We start from the raw sequence: 18,003 nt of genomic DNA, 5'->3' as shown, positions 1-18,003 counted from the left end.
GGGGGGCTTTGTCACGGCCCCTCCAGCACCCAGCACTGCCTCTCCACTGCAGATACACGTGTTCATTAGTATTCTCTGCAGTGGAACATCCTAAGTGGTTTACAAACAGTCTTATCACTGTCCTTGGGTCCTCCAGGAGGCTGAAACATCCTATCGTCAAATTATCACACCACACAGAGATGCCCGTTTATATACTGAAGTCAAAAGGAAAAAAGAGAGAGGGAACAAATGTAATTGTGAAATTAAATGACAAAAAAAAAGGTACATCTATCAAAAATATGATAGCGCCAATGGATTACTCGATCATGAAAGCTGGATCGAAATATGTTGAGGTCTAGGCAAAGGCTATGCCTATTAGGCTATGCCTAATTTGAATCATCATACTAACTTTGCAAACAAAGCAGAATGACACTGTGAAAAGAGTCGTCAGCATACTATAAATACAGAATTATACAGAAGCAAGACATGAAAAATTGGGAAATAGTTCTGCCATAGCAGCCTTAAAATGTTGAATACAAGCCTTGAACTATTTTGATGCTCTGACGTTTGTGGAGCCTTGCTTTCTTTCATTCCCCTTTTGACATCAGAGCTTCCAATGAACAATGCATTCCAGGTTTCTACAGGGTTAGTCGGCTAGAAGGAATGATGTGCTCCACAAAGTGAGCGACTGCAGAGGTCCAAATGGGAGAATGGGGAATTCTGTGGAACAGTCAGCGATGGACTTGATTGTCTCTCCGGCTGAGTCATTGTCATTGTCTGACAAGTGGAGTGAGTCAGTGAGGAAGAGTCACACACACACAACCTTTAGGGTGGAGTATCCCTGTGTGGTAGGGTCATAGCCACTTGGGGGGGGGGGGGGGGGGGGGGGGGGGGCTCTTGACATTTGTCTGTCATATCTCGGTTCCTGAAACCTTGTCTAAGTACTTGAGCAATGAGAACTTGAGGAAGTGACAGAAGAGAATATAGCGCTACATCAGATACAATGAGCATCGTATCGACGTCGTATGTAGCAGGGCTTGCAGTTGATAAAGGATTACAAAGGGAGACCCAGCCGTGAGATGCCCAGTGATGCAGAACTACCAAACGAGTTAAATGCCTTATGCTCGCATCGAGGAATAGAACACAGAGTCTTGCGTGAAAGCCCGTTGTTCCGGATGACTGCATGATCTTGCTCTCTGTGGCGAATGTGAATAAAACTTACAAAACAGGTTAACACTCACAAAGCCGTCAAGCCAAACGGAATACCAGTGATGCGTTCTCAAAGCATGCACAGATCAGCTGGCAAGTGTCTTCACTGAAATGTTCACTCTCTCCGTGTCCCAGTCTGTAATCCCAATATGTTTCAAACTGACAACCATTGTCCCTGTTCCCAATAACTCCAAGGTGACCTACCTAAATGACTATGGCCCTGTAGCACTCACATCTGTAATTATGAAGGCTTTGAAAGGCTGGTCATGACACACATCAACACCATCATCATCCAAGACACCCCGAACCCACTCCAATTCGCATACAGCCCCGACAGATCCACAGATGACGGAATCTCAATTGCACTTCACACTGCCCTCTCCCACCTGGACGAGAGGGGAAATAACTATGTAAGATTGTTGTGTGTGCACGCTTAGTCCCCTCCTGTACTCCCTGTTCACCCACGACTGCGTTGCCACGCACAACTCCAACACCATCAAGATTGCTGACGATACGCCGGTGGTAGACCTGATCACTGACGGTGATGAGACAGCCTACAGGGAGGAGGACAGACTTAGCAGCGTGGTGCCAGGACAACAACCTCTCTCGCAACGTCAGTTAGACCAAGGAGATGATTGTGTACTACAGGAGAGCACATTGCTGTAGTGGAGTGGGTCAAGAGTGTCAAGTTCCTTGGCGTGCACTTTACATGGTCCACACACACCCACATAGTCGTGAAGAGGGCATGACAGTGCCTCTTCCCCCTCAGGAGGCTGAAAAGATTTGACATGTGCCATCGGATCCTCAAACAGTTCTACAGCTGCACCATCGAGAGCATCTTGACTGGCTGCATAACCGCTTGGTATGGAAAATGCACCGACCTCAACCACAGAGCTACAGAGGGTGGTGTGGACAGCCCAGTACATCACTGGGGCCGAGCTCCCTGCCATCCAGAACCTCTATATCAGGTGGTGTCAGGAAGGCCCCCCCCCCCCCCCCAAAAAATCACAAGACTCCAGCCACTCTAGCCATAGACTGTTCTCAAACCAACAGGCTCCAAGACAGCAGGCTTATGGCTTGGGGTAGAAGCTAAATATTTAAATAAATGGTTAACCGGACTATCTGCACTGACCCTATGCACAATCACGCCTATACACTAAGTTCACAAAACTTTAACATAAGTTCTTTCCATGACATACTGTAGACCGACCAGGTGACAGCTATGATCCCTTATTGATGTCACTTGTTATATTCACTTCAAAATCTGTGTAGACGAAGGGGAGGAGACAGGTTAAATAAGGATTTTTTTAAGCCTAGTGTTTAGAGCGTTGGGCTAGTAACCGAAAGGTTGCAAGTTCGAATCCCCGAGCTGACAAGGTACAAATCTGTCGTTCTGCCCCTGAACAAGGCAGTTAACCCACTCTTCCTAGGCCATCATTGAAAATAAGAATTTGTTCTTAACTGACTTGCCTAGTTAAATAAAGGTTAAATAAAAAATAAATAAAAAGGCTGAATGGGTGAGACAAAAGATTTAATGGTAGTAGGCGACAGGCAAACCAGTTTGTGTCAAGAACTGCAACGCGGTTCTCAAGCTACACACAATACCCCATCAGGACAAAGAAACATGTTTTTTGAAAAAAAAAGAAGAAATAATTGTATTACAAAACTGAAATATAAGAAGTGTTGTCAATGAGCAGCATTCTCACATAGGTGTTCCTTTTGTCCAGGTGGGAAAGGGCAGTGTGGAGTGCAATAGAGATTGCGTCATCTGTGGATCTGTTGGGGAATTATGCGAATTGGAGTGGGTCTAGGGTTTCCGGCATGATGGTGTTGATGTGAGCCATGACCAGCCTTTCAAAGCACTTCATGGCTACCGACGTGAGCGCTACGGGGCGGAAATCATTTAGGCAGGTTAGTTGCCTAAATGATTTTAGGCAGGTAACTATGGTGGTCTGTTTGAAACATGTAGGTATTACAGACTCGGTCAGGGGGAGGTTGAAAATGTCAGTGAAGACACTTGCCAGTTGTTCCGCATATGCTTTGAGTACACGTCCTGGTAATCCTTCTGGCCCCGCGACTTTGTGAATGTTAACCTGTTTAAAAGTCTTGCTCACATCCACTACGGAGAACATGATCACAGTCATCTGGAACAGGTGGTGCTCTCATGCATGCTTCAGTGTTGCTTGCCTCGAAGCGAGCATTAAAGGAATTTAGCTCGTCTGGTAGGCTCGCATCACTGGGCAGCTAGAGGCAGGGCTTCCCTTCATAGTCCGTAATATTTTTCAAGCCCTGCCACATCCAACGAGCATCAAAGCCAGTGTAGTAGGATTCAATCTTAGTCCTGTATTGACCCTTTGCCTGTTTGACGGTTCGTCTGAGGGCATAGCGGGACTTTTTATAAGCGTCCAGATTAGTGGTGGCTGAATCATGTTATGGAAATGCTTGTAATTGTTAAGGACTAGGGTGTTTTTCCAGGATAAAAAATTAAACTGCTTTCCATCAGATACCGGGAGATGAATTCACCTTTCAGCAGAACAATAACCTAAAACCCAAGGCCAAATCTACACTGGAGTTGCTTACTAAGAAGACAATGAATGTTCCTGAGTGGCAGAGTTAGCTTTGACTTAACCTGTCTAGGACTGGGGTGCCGCTAGCGGCACCCCCCCCCCCCCCCACTGAAGAGCCAGGGCGCGAAATTCAAAAAAAATATTTTTTTAAAATATTTAACTTTCACACATTAACAAGTCCAATACAGCTAATGAAAGATACAGATCGTGTGAATCCAGCCAACATGTCCGATTTTTAAAATGTTTTACAGGGAAGACACAATATGTAAATCTATTAGGTAAACACCTTAGCAAAAGAGACCATTTTTTCTTTGTCCACCAACACCACTAGCTATCACCAATTCGGCTAAACTAAGATATTGATAGCCACTAACCAAGAAAAAACCTCCTCAGATGACAGTCTGATAACATATTTATGGTATAGGATAGGTTTTGTTAGAAAAATGTGAATATTTCAGGTAGATATCATAGTTTACAATTGCACCCACCGTCACAAATCGACTAGAATAAATAGATAGAGCAACGTGTCTTACCTAATTACTAATCATAAAACATTTCGTAAAAATACACAGCATACACTAATCGAAAGACACAGATCCTGTGAATACAGACAATATTTCAGATTTTCTAAGTGTCTTACAGCGAAAACACAATAAATCGTTATATTAGCATACCACATGTCCAAACATTACCCCAGCATTGATTCTAGCCAAAGACAGCGATAACGTCAACATCGCCAAAAGATATTAATTTTTTCACTAACCTTCTCAGAATTCTTCAGATGACACTCCTGTAACATCATATTACAACATACATATACAGTTTGTTCGAAAATGTGGATATTTAGCCACCAAAATCGTGGTTATACAATGAGAAAAGTAGCCGAGCTGGTCAGAAAAAGTCGTGCGCCATATTAGACAGTGATCTAGTCGTATACATAAATACTCATAAACGTGACTAAAAAATATAGGGTGGACAGCGATTGATAGACAATTTAATTCTTAATACAATCGCGGAATTACATTTTTTAAATTATCCTTACTTTTCAATACAGTTTGCGCCAAGCGAAGCTACGTCAAAAAAGATGGCGTCCTAAGCCACTAACATTTTTCGACAGAAACACGATTTATCATAATAAATTGTTCCTACTTTGAGCTGTTCTTCCATCAGAATCTTGGGCAAAGAATCCTTTCTTGGGTCTAATCGTCTTTTGGTCGAAAGCTGTCCTCTTGCCATGCAGAAATGCACATTGCGTTCGGCATGAACTGGAACGGTGCCCAGAGATTCACAGTGGCTCAGAAATAAATGTCCCAAAATCGCACTAAACGGATATAAATTGCTATAAAACGCTTTAAATTAACTACCTTATGATGTTTTTAACTCCTATAACGAGTAAAAATATGACCGGAGAAATATAACTGGCTACACTAATGCTTGGAAAAACAGTAGGTCGGTATCCTCCGCGCGCATGACGCACCTAGAAAAGAGTTCCTACCTAGAGGATTTTTTCATTTATAGTGGCTGTGATTGGGCAATCGATACCATTCAAAGCGTCATCACGTAAAGGCATCCAGGGGAAGACGTAAGCAGTGTCCGTATACTCATAGGAATAACAGTGGCCTTAAAACTGACTCCAGAACAGGGGCCAAAATGTGTGAAATCTGACTCCATGTCAGGGAAATTGCTGTAGAATGAGTTCTGTTCCACTTAGAGACAAAATTTCAACGGCTATAGAAACTATAGACTGTTTTCTATCCAATAATAATAATAATATGCATATTGTACGATCAAGAAGTTTGTAGGAAGCCGTTTCAAAAATTACACGATTTCCATAAATAGTGACAACAGCACCCCCTAGCCTTAACAGGTTTAAATCTGCTTCAAAATCTATGTCAAGACTTGAAAATGGATGTCTAACAATGATCAACAACTAATTTGACAGAGCTTGAAGAATTCTGAAAAGAATAAATGGGCAAATCCAGGTGTGGAAAGCTGTTAGAACCTTTCCCAGAGAGACTTATCTGTAGTCGCTGCCAAAGGTGATTCTAACATGTATTGGACTCAGGGGGTTGAATACTTATCTAATCAAGAGGTTACTCAGGCAAAAATCTTAGTTCAGCTTTAAAAACAAATACAAAAATAAACACAAAAATGTAAAGGTGTTTCATGAGCTAAAATAAAAGATCACAGAAAATTCCCATCCGCACAAAAAGCTTATTTTGCTCAAATATTCTGCACAAATATGTTTACATCCCTGTTAATGAGCATTTCTCCTTTGCCAGTGAAGCTGATTAAACAGCATGATCATTACACAGGTGCACCTTTTGCTGGGGACAATAAGATTTTTTCACACAACACAATGCCACAGATGTCTCAAGTTTTGAGGGAACGTGCAATTGGCATGCTGACTGCCAGCCCAGGCCCTCCACATCCAGTTTATTCACCCGCAGGATCGTCCAAGGCGGTGCTGAGGAGTATTTCTGTCTGTAATAAAGCCATTTTTGGGGAAAAACTCATTCTGATTGGCTGGGCCTGGCTCCCCAGTTGCTGGGCCTGGCTCCCAAGTGGTTGGGCCTATGCCCACCCAGACCCACCCATGGCTGTGCCCTTGACCAGTCATGTGAAATCCATAGATTAGGGCCTAATTAATGTATTTCAATTCACTGAATTCCTTATATGAACTGTAACTCTTAGAAATTGTTGCATGTGGCATTTATATTTGTTCAGTATATTTGAATGTAATATCTTGTTGTTCTTATTTAAAACTGTTCTTTACTGGGCCTCCCGGGTGGCGCAGTGGTCTAGGGCACTGCATCGCAGTGCTAGCTGCGCCACCAGAGTCTCTGGGTTCGCGCCCAGGCTCTGTCGCAGCCGGCCACGACCGGGAGGTCCGTGGGGCGACGCACAATTGGGCTAGCGTCGTCCGGGTTAGGGAGGGTTTGGCCGGTAGGGATATCCTTGTCTCATCGCGCTCCAGCGACTCCTGTGGCGGGCCGGGCGCAGTGCGCGCTAACCAAGGGGGCCAGGTGCACGGTGTTTCCTCCGACACATTGGTGCGGCTGGCTTCCGGGTTGGAGGCGCGCTGTGTTAAGAAGCAGTGCGGCTTGGTTGGGTTGTGCTTCGGAGGACGCGTGGCTTTCGACCTTCGTCTCTCCCGAGCCCGTACGGGAGTTGTAGCAATGAGACAAGATAGTAATTACTAGCGATTGGATACCACGAAAATTGGGGAGAAAAGGGGATAAAAAAAAAAAAAAAAAAACTGTTCTTTACTTTGTCATGTATTTGTATGTTTTATGTAGACCTCAGGAAGAGTAGCTCCTGCATGTGCAATCGGTAATGAGGATCCTAATAAAACTACTATATGTGGGGCTCACCTTGTCCAAAATGAACTTGTTCAAGTAGGGCATATAGCCCTGTGTAGAGACGGGGCCTTCGTCGTCATCTTTGAAGTGCTCCTCAAGGGCCACCGGGTCATGGGGGATCCTCATCACAGTGCACAAGTTATGAGAGAGCACCTGCAACGGGGGAAAATTATTATAATATTATTATTTTTTAAATTCATTTTGTCATTGTTTTGTTGGGGGGGGGGTATACTGGTACCATATACACTGCTCAAAAAATAAAGGGAACACTTAAACAACACAATGTAACTCCAAGTCAATCACACTTCTGTGAAATCAAACTGTCCACTTAGGAAGCAACACTGATTGACAATAACTTTCACATGCTGTTGTGCAAATGGAATAGACAAAAGGTGGAAATTATAGGCAATTAGCAAGACACCCCCAATAAAGGAGTGATTCTGCAGGTGGTGACCACAGACCACTTCTCAGTTCCTATGCTTCCTGGCTAAGTGTTTTGGTCACTTTTGAATGCTGGCGGTGCTTTCACTCTAGTGGTAGCATGAGACGGAGTCTACAACCCACACAAGTGGCTCAGGTAGTGCAGCTCATCCAGGACGGCACATCAATGCGAGCTGTGGCAAGAAGGTTTGCTGTGTCTGTCAGCGTAGTGTCCAGAGCATGGAGGCGCTACCAGGAGACAGGCCAGTACATCAGGAGACGTGGAGGAGGCCGTAGGAGGGCAACAACCCAGCAGCAGGACCGCTACCTCCGCCTTTGTGCAAGGAGTAGCACTGCCAGAGCCCTGCAAAATGACCTCCAGCAGGCCACAAATGTGCATGTGTCTGCTCAAACGGTCAGAAACAGACTCCATGAGGGTGGTATGAGGGCCCAACGTCCACAGGTGGGGGTTGTGCTTACAGCCCAACACCGTGCAGGACGTTTGGCATTTGCCAAGATTGGCAAATTCGCCACTGGCAAATTCGCCCTGTGCTCTTCACAGATGAAAGCAGGTTCACACTGAGCACATGAGCACATGTGACAGACGTGACAGAGTCTGGAGACGCCATGAAGAATGTTCTGCTGCCTGCAACATCCTCCAGCATGACCGGTTTGGCGGTGGGTCAGTCATGGTGTGGGGTGGCATTTCTTTGTGGGGCCGCACAGCCCTCCATGTGCTCGCCAGAGGTAGCCTGACTGCCATTAGGTACCGAGATGAGATCCTCAGAGCCCTTGTGAGACCATATGCTGACACATGCACATTTGTGGCCTGCTGGAGGTCATTTTGCAGGGCTCTGGCAGTGCTCCTCCTTGCACAAAGGCGGAGGTGGCGGTCCTGCTGCTGGGTTGTTGCCCTCCTACGGGCTCCTCCACGTCTCCTGATGTACTGGCCTGTCTCCTGGTAGCGCCTCTATGCTCTGGACACTACGCTGACAGACACAGCAAACCTTCTTGCCACAGCTCGCATTGATGTGCCATCCTGGATGAGCTGCACTACCTGAGCCACTTGCGTGGGTTGTAGACTCCGTCTCATGCTACCACTAGAGTGGAAGCACCGCCAGCATTCAAAAGTGACCAAAACATCAGCCAGGAAGCATAGGAACTGAGAAGTGGTCTGTGGTCACCACCTGCAGAACCACTCCTTTATTGGGGGTGTCTGGCTAATTGCCTATCATTTCCACCTTTTGTCTATTCCATTTGCACAACAGCAGGTGAAATTTATTGTCAATCAGTGTTGCTTCCTAAGTGGACAGTTTGATTTCACAGAAGTGTGATTGACTTGGAGTTACATTGTGTTGTTTAAGTGTTCCCTTTATTTTTTTGAGCAGTGTACAACAATTATAAACAAGAAGTAGTGAGCCTCCACCCCAAACTTCCCATCCCATCCCCCAGGCAACCAGAGAGAAAAAAAACTTCCCATAGAATCCCTTCCCCATGGGCCTGAAAGCAAAGACAGTTGTATACATGTATTACGCTTTATAGAATGTTTGTATGTGTTGGGCTGAGATTATTCTATACAGAGTCAAGTATATTTGTCACTACTTATTAACATCTAAGCTGATAAATATATTTTCAATCCAGCAACAACACTCAATTAACATGCCTCTCTCTCTAGTTAATGAATCAGTTGAACACATCGGTCACTGGAAGGGTTCTAGTCAACTACACTGACCTCACTTGATGCACTGATGGCCTGAGTAGAAAAGTAAACTATTGTTTTATCCCATCAGAGTCTGTGACAGTGCCCTGAATGATTTCAGCACTAGGATACAAGTACCTTAAAGTGCCCTTCTCACAAAGATAGTCCTTGACTTCTAATGTTCTGTACTATCTATTATGCCATTTTTTTTTTTACTTAAGAAATACTGTACCAAACACAACACCTTAATTAGATGATAAAAACATCTAAATGAATTACAAATGTCTTGAGTCAGATTAATTGTGAGGATTTTGAGGAAGTCAAAAAGGCTTCCACTTCTACATTGTCTCATGCGGCACAAACATTAACCAAACGTGGAATCTGTCAGGAAACACACCTCCAAGACTGAAATCTCGTTTTTCTAATTAGCAACAGAAGAACAAAACGTGCCAATCGGCGTATTCAGTGGCTCTTTAATTACGAAGCATTTTCTAAAGTCAAACATAACACCTGCATCTGGACACGGACATTTAAAAAAATACATGTTTGGCAGAATCGAGAACGAAGATAGTATCGTCATGTTAAGGTTGGTCGAATATTCTTTATGCTACACCAAACAGTACCTAACCTGTAACTCCCAGTAATGGATAGCAAAAATCTTTGGTTAAATCCAGTGTAACAATCTGTAGCTAGTTCAGACCATGCCATTATAACCACCCATAAACAACAAGCTAAGCACAAACTTGTTGCTTTTTGTACTGTCTGCATGTGATGTCTCGCTTGTCCTGTTGCTCTGCGTGTGCTCACTGCTCATTGATTGTCTGTATTGTAATTGTTTTTAATAACCTGCCCAGGGACTGCGGTTGAAAATTAGCCGGCTGGCTAAAACCGGCACATTTACTGAAACGTTGATTGATGTGCACTGTCCCTGTAAAAATAAAAAAGAGAAAATATGCACAGGAAAGTATTGTTTACCCGATGTTAACCTTTCTGGTAATAACCTTTTTCGGCAAGACAGAACCCCCAAAGGTGGTGGAATGGAAATCTTTACCAAGGAACACATTCAGTGCTCGGTTCTCTCCACAAAGTCTGTCCCCAAACAACTTGATTTGCTGGTTTAAAGCATTAAACTTTTAAATAGCTCTTTGTTGACTTTTCCTTGGTGTTATCGTCCACCATCAGCACCGGCCTGTACCCTAAATGCCCTAAGCTCTCTCCTGGCCCCTTACACCAAGTCTGAATTTGTCCTGCTAGGTGACCTAAACTAGGACATGCTTAAACCACCTGACCAAGTCCAAAAGCAATGGGACTCCCTAAATCTTACTCAGATTATTACCAATCCCACAAGGTATGACTCCAAACCCATAGAAAAGGCTACTCTCCTTGATGTTATCCTCACAAATAATCCTGATAGGTATCAGTCTGGTGTTGTCTGTAATGACAGCGATCACTGTTTGACAGCCTGCGGCGAAAGGCTCGGCACATGCCTAATCAGGCTGACTGGCTCTCGTTCAGGCAAATGAGAAATAAGTTCACTCAGGCTATCCGGAAGGCCAAAGTTAGTTACTTTAAGGAGCAGTTCTCTCAATGTGGGTCTAACCCCAAGAAGTTCTAGAAAGCAGTTAAAAACATGGAGAATAAACCCACCCCCTCACAGCTGCCCATGTCCCTTAATGTTGATGATGTGGTTGTTACTGACAAGAAGCACATGGCTGAGCTCTTTAAATCACCACTTCATTAAGTCAGGATTCCTATTTGACCCAGCCATGTCCAACATTTCATCATCTCCCAACCCTTCTAATGCGACTAGCCCCCGATGCTTCTCCCACTTTTTCCCCTGCTCCGCTACAAAATTTCTCCCTGCAGGCAGCCACTGAGTCCGAGGTGCTAAAGGAGCTTCCTAAACCTGACCCCAAAAAAACATCTGACCCCCTTCTTTTTTTTGAAATTACATTTTTACCCCCTTTTTCTCCCCAATTTCATGGTATCCAATTGTTAGTAGTTACTGTCTTGTCTCATCGCTACAACTCCCGTACGGGCTCGGGAGAGACGAAGGTCGAGAGCCGTGCGTCCTCAGAAACACAACCCAACCAAGCCGCACTGTTTCCACACAAAGCGCGCATCCAACCCGGAAGCCAGCCGCACCAATGTGTCGGAGGAAACACCGTACACCTAGCGACCTGGTCAGCGCGCACTGCGCCCGGCCCGCCACAGGAGTCGCTAGTGCGCGATGAGACAAGGATATCCCTACCGGCCAAACCCTCCCTAACCCAGACGATGCTGGGCCAATTGTGCGTCGCCCCATGGACCTCCCGGTCGCGGCCGGCTGCGACAGAGCCTGGGCTCGAACACAGAGTCTCTGGTGGCACAGCATTAGACCACTGCGCCACCCGGGAGGCCAGACCCTTTCTTCTAAGGTTGCTGCCCCTATCATCGCCAAGACTGTCTCTCCTGTCTGGGGAGGCTCCCATTGCTCGAAAGGCAGCCACGGTGCATCCTTTATTTAAAGGGCAGAGATCAAGATGACCCTAACTGTTATAGGTCAATTTCTATTTTGCCCTGTTTATCAAAAGTGTTGGAAAAACTTGGCTTTCTTGATGTCTATAGTATTCTCTTACTGCAACCTTAAAAGGTCCTAAATGGATGTAACCATTTCCCTTGATTCTAAGCAATGTTGTGCTGCTATTTTTATTGATTTGGCCAAAGCTTTTGATACTGTAGACCATTCCAATCTAATGGGCCGGATAATGAGTATTGGTGTCTGAGGGGTCTTTGGCCTGGTTTGCTAAATACCTCTAACACGGAACCCAAACCGGCTGCACGTGTGCGCCATCGTGCATAAATGTATTGTGTCCCCCCACACCAAACGCGATCACGACACGCAGGTTAAAATATCAAAACACACTCTGAACTAGAGGTCGACCGATTATGATTTTTCAACGCCGATACCGATTATTGGAGGACCAAAAAAAGACGATACCGATTAATCGGCCGATTTTTTAAATGTATTTGTAATAATGACAATTACAACAATACTGAATGAACACTTATTTTAACTTAATATAATACATCAATAAAAATCCATTTAGCCTCAAATAAATAATGAAACATGTTCAATTTGGTTTAAATAATGCAAAAACAAAGTGTTGGAGAAGAAAGTAAAAGTGCAATATGTGCCATGCAAAAAAGCTAACGTTTAAGTTCCTTGCTCAGAACACGAGAACATATGAAAGCTGCTGGTTCCTTTTAACATGAGACTTCAATATTCCAAGGTAAGAGGTTTTAGGTTGTAGTTAATATAGTATTTATAGGACTATTTCTCTCTATCCCATTTGTATTCCATATACCTTTGACTATTGGATGTTCTTATAGGCACTTTAGTATTGCCAGTGTAACAGTATAGCTTCCGTCCCTCTCCTCGCTCCTACCTGGGCTCAAACGAGGAACACATCGACAACAGCCACCCTCGAAGCAGCGTTACCCATGCAGAGCAAGGGGAACAACTACTCCAAGTCTCAGAGCGAGTGACGTTTGAAACGCTATTAGCGCGCACCCCGCTAACTAGCTAGAGTTGATAGGCTTGAAGTCATAAACAGTGCAATGCTTGAAGCACAGTGAAGAGCTGCTGGCAAAACGCACGAAAGTGCTGTTTGAATGAATGCTTACGAGCCTGCTGCTGCCTACCATCGCTCAGTCAGACTGCTCTATCAAATATCAAATCATAGACTTAATTATAACATAATAACACACAGAAATCATTAATATGGTCGAATCCGGAAACTATCATTTCGAAAACAAAACTTTTATTATTATCGCATATAGCCTACGCAGAGTACAATAAACGCAATAGAAGTGACACAATTTCACCTGGTTAATATTGCCTGCTAACCTGGATTTCTTTGAGCTAAATATGCAGGTTTAAAAATATATACTTCTGTGTATTGATTTTAAGAAAGGCATTGATGTTTATGGTTAGGTACACGTTGGAGCAACGACAGACCTTTTTCCGCAAATGCGCACCGCATCGATTATATGCAACGCAGGACACGCTAGATAAACTAGTAATATCATCAACCATGTGTAGTTAACTAGTGATTATGATTGATTGATTGATTGTTTTTTCTAAGATAAGTTTAATGCTAGCTAGCAACTTACCTTGGCTTCTTACTGCATTCGCGTAACAGGCAGGCTCCTCATGGAGTGCAATGAGAGGCAGGTGGTTAGAGCGTTGGACTAGTTAACTGTAAGGTTGCAAGATTGAATCCCCGAGCTGACAAGGTAAAAATCTATCGTTCTGCCCCTGAACAAGGCAGTTAACCCACCGTTCCTAGGCCGTCATTGAAAATAAGAATGTGTTCTTAACTGACTTGCCTAGTTAAATAAAGGCGGAGAAAAAAAAAGGCCAAATTGGTGTCCAAAAATACCGATGTCCGATTGTTATGAAAACTTGAAATCGGCCCTAATTAAAATCGGCCATTCCGATTAATCGGTCGACCTCTACTCTGAACCAATTCCATTAATTTGGAGACAGGTCGAAAAGCATTAAACCTTTATGTCAAAACACACTCACAGGTGTGATTACTACCTCTGAGGGTTTAGTGCTTGATGTAGTCACCTCATACATGTATTTGGGAGTATGGCTAGACGGTACACTGTCCTTCTCTCAGCACATTTCAAAGCTGCAGGCTAAAGTTAAATCTAGATTTGGTTTCCTCTACTGTAATCGGTCCTCTTCAACCCAGCTTCCAAACTAACCCTGATTCAGATGACAACCCTAACCATGCTAGATTATGGAGACGTAATTTCTAGATCGGCAGTTAAGGGTGCTCTCGAGCGGCTAGATGTTCTTTCCCATTCGGCCATGAGATTTGCCACCAATGCTCCTTATAGGACACATCACTGCACTCTATACTCATCTGTAAACTGGTCATCTCTGTATACCCGTCGCAAGACCCACTGGTTGATGCTTATTTATAAACCCCTATTAGGCCTCACTCCCCCCTATCTGGAATACATACTGCAGCCCTCATCCTCCACATACAACACCTGTTCTGCCAGTCACATTCTGTTAAAGGTCCCCAAAGCATACACATCCCTGGGTCGCTCCTCTTTTCAGTTTGCTGCAGCTAGCGACTAGAAGGAGCTGCAAAAACAACACTCAAACCGGACAGTTCTCTCTTCATTCAAAGACTCAATCATGGACACTCTTGTGGCTACTTCGAATTATGTATTGTTGTCTCTACCTTCTTGCTATTGTATGTGCCCAATCATGTTTGTACCATGTTTTGTGCTGATACCACATTGTGCTGCTGCCATGTTGTATTGCTACCATGTTGGTTGTCATGTTGTTGTCTTAGGTCTCACTTTACGTAGTGTTGTGGTGTCTCGTCGTGATGTGTGTTGTCCTTTTTAATCATACCCCCTGACCCTGCAGGAGGCCTTCTATCATTGTAAATAAGAACTTGTTCTTAAATGACTTGCATAGTTAAATAAAGGTTAAATAAAATGTAAATAAACAATTTCTTTCTAGAGAGCCAGTAGATCGTTTTTAGAGAGCTGGTTCAGGGCACCTAGGTAAAGTTAGTTGTCACGTCTACTCCCGTTCCCCCTCTCTGGCGCTCGTTGTCATCAGTGTTTATTGCAGTGCGCTTGTGGTTAGCTCTTTGAAAATAACTTGTGTGTGAAACATTGTTGCATTTAAAAGTGGAACTAAAAGCATTTTAGCAACATTAAATCGTATTAAAATCTGGTTATATACACCCCCAGGAAGAATTACACTTATTTTACATTTTCTGACCAGCGACCACTTAGATTTCATTTTTACATTTTCATAAATTCTTAGAATGTTTAGGAATTACGTATACCAAGGAGTGTGAAAATTATATAGTAATATAGAGTGGGAAAGCAGCCTTGCATTTGGCCAATTAATAGACACTTCAGTAAATACAACCGAATAAAAACATCTGTCTTGTCCAGGACCGGAGTCTACACAGACCGATGCGCTATAGCCAATCAGAGCTACAGTAGGCCTTTATACAAACAAGCCATTTGCCACACGGGCCTGCCATCATTCACTTTGAACGGGACTGTGTGTTTACAGGCAGTTAGTTACAACAGCGTGACTTTAGATCATTAGAACGCATTCACCAAATGGCACAAAATACACCTGAATGGATTTCTGCAAATATGTAAACACCACAGGAGTCCTCCTACATTTACAGTCCTATTGAGCCAACAACCATTAAAAAGGTGGTATCTTTCTCCCTCAGTTATGCACATCAACAACTAATGCTAGCCAGAGCAAGATTAGCTCAAATCTAACGAAGGAACATTAGATAAACCCTCTCAAACTTTTTCAGCTAGTTGGCCGTCAAAATTACACTGATAAATGATGGGGAATTGTAGCCTCCTCGTCCTTCTGCAGCTTGCCTGCCAATGCATGCTTGTCCCAACCAAGCACCCAAGCTAACTGGCTAAAGTTGGCTAGTTTACTAGCTAGCTACTCCCAGAAACATATGAGAGAACACCTCACTCTGACCATTTTACTCGTTGTAGCAGAGCTGGTTAGGCTGTATACATGTTATCTAGAGCGTTCTTGATGAATTATTACTTTTTTTTGCCTACGTTTACTGACACTGGTCATATTCAAGGGTGTTGCGCATTAGTAAGAGAGATATGCTAACTGGATAAAAGTCGTTCAAGTTCTTGCTAGTTGACCAAATAACATCTGCATCTCTACCTGTGTATAGCCACCAAAAAAGTATATGAGGGGAAATAGTCAGTCCTCCTAGCAGCTAGCTAGCTATGTAGCTAACGTTAGGCTCCGTGTTGTTAGCTTGCTACATAAATAGATATGGCTTTTTTTGTCTGTTTTTGTCCAGAACATTGAATCATTGAAAATGTAACAGTGCATCCTGAATGGAGGCAGCAAAAATGTACCAGGTGTGATTTACAACCCGATAGCAATATTTTTGGACTACCAAGAAATGTATTGGTGAATTATATTAATCATGCATTGAACTGCATCCATCTATTGCGCCAACAATGCCTTAGTGTACATCATGGAACGTTGAGTCAAATAAAACCTATTTTTAAAACCTCTTATAAAGTTGGTTTTATAGCATAAATTGGGAATTTGATATTTATGACTGATATGATTGTTTCATATCTGCAAAGTAATTAAAACACTGTCAGTTCCACTTTTATTAGGTCACCGGTTACTTTGTGTGCTTAAACATTAAATGTCTTTTGCAATAGGAAGGAATAGTTGTACATTTCGAATGGGAAATGCTTAATTGTTGTGTTTTTGTATTCTTATGATTGGGACCTACTGGCTTATTATGTCTGAGTTTACGGACTGCTTATCCTTTAACATCATGCAGTGTGACTGCCGTCTTTCCATCGGCCCTACGCAGTGGCATATTGGTGCCTGGAGAAGTGGGTATGCCAAAAAGTTCCCAAACAGCCCGCCCAGCAAAGGAAAGGCACCCTGTGTGAAAACATTTTTTCCTATGGTTTACAAGTTTTCCAATAGATTATTCAGATTTTCACTCTCAAAATCACACTTTTTTTAATAGAATAAATACCAAAAGGTCTAAGTCTACAACCTTTCTTAAACCACATCAATCTGATTGGGTGGGACTGTCAGGGCCTGGCTCCCCAGTGGGTGGGCATGTCTACGCCCCTGATGCATACATCCCATGATGACAATTGCGCATCACAAATAGCCTACTAACCAACACTTTTGACTAAAAACTTTTATAATACCTAGTTTGCATACCCATTGTTGCCTTAGTTAGCATTTATTGGTAGATATAAATTGAAACGTATTTCCTATCCTACCGGCTACCAGTGTCATTCTTCTGTGAGCTGCTCCATGCCAAACCCAGTTGAGAGCTGCATGCACACTCTTGCTGCCTGCTAGTGATTTTCTGCTCAAACTAGGCTGTGTGCGCAGCGCGCTTGTGAATATATTTCACGTGCTTTACACAATCGCAAACTGCTTGGTACATGACTTCTCCATTGTACTACATAATTGATACATCGTATACCTCCACTACACTACTTTGATACACATCAGTAGGTATTAAAAAGTGAGTATACGCAAAGCCCACTGAAAAAAAAAGTGGGTATACGGTTTATACCAACATATACCCTCCACTACAACACTGGCCCTTTGTGTTTTACAAAAAGTGCACTCCTACACGAGTACGATGCTTTTACGGTTGCTGTCACACACTGAAGCCCTATAGGTTCGCCACTGCGCAAACATGTCTATAATAGATATAAAGGCTGTTAAGATACTGTATTAATGTTTTAAGAAAGTTGTGTATATATTTGACCGGTTTCGAGTAGTACAACCCTGCTTTCCTGTGGCTATTTTGTCTCAAAGTATTTCGACCAGCTAGCTGAAGGACAAACCACACAGGCAACCGATAAGAGTACATTTACATGTAACTTCATTCTAGCTTGTAAGGAACATTTACACGATTTTGCAGGCATTCGTTTCAGGCTGTATATAGGCTACCAATTAATTGTGTATTACAACCTGATTAACCAGACTACCACCGGATCTGAGCTGTAACAGACAGGCAAATGATTTGGGCGAAAATTAAATAATCCCAAACTCATCCTCTACTACTAGTGAAAGGGTCCGGAATTTTTTCGTCCAAAATCAATTGGCCTTCACTTTGATGCCAACTTCTCTGTTCGGGACGAGTTTCCTGCTTGAGCATGTCAACATTGTTTAGTAATATAAAGAAAACGA

General features: G+C 43.3%; 1 protein-coding gene across 2 annotated transcripts in view; it reads right to left on the bottom strand.

Annotated features, from left to right (window-relative positions):
* LOC120066104 (switch-associated protein 70-like) overlaps positions 1-18,003 on the bottom strand; it is a 32,583-nt gene that overhangs the window by 14,358 nt on the left and 222 nt on the right. For both annotated transcript variants that reach the window (XM_039017223.1, XM_039017224.1), the window contains exon 2: positions 7,130-7,270. In XM_039017223.1, coding sequence (XP_038873151.1) covers positions 7,130-7,270 — 141 coding nt within the window. The remainder of the gene's footprint in view (positions 1-7,129; positions 7,271-18,003) is intronic.

This window comes from Salvelinus namaycush, chromosome 21, assembly GCF_016432855.1.
Source record: "Salvelinus namaycush isolate Seneca chromosome 21, SaNama_1.0, whole genome shotgun sequence".
NCBI lineage: Eukaryota > Metazoa > Chordata > Actinopteri > Salmoniformes > Salmonidae > Salvelinus > Salvelinus namaycush.
Note: the sequence above shows the minus strand (reverse complement) of the source record. Positions and strands in the feature narration are given on the sequence as shown.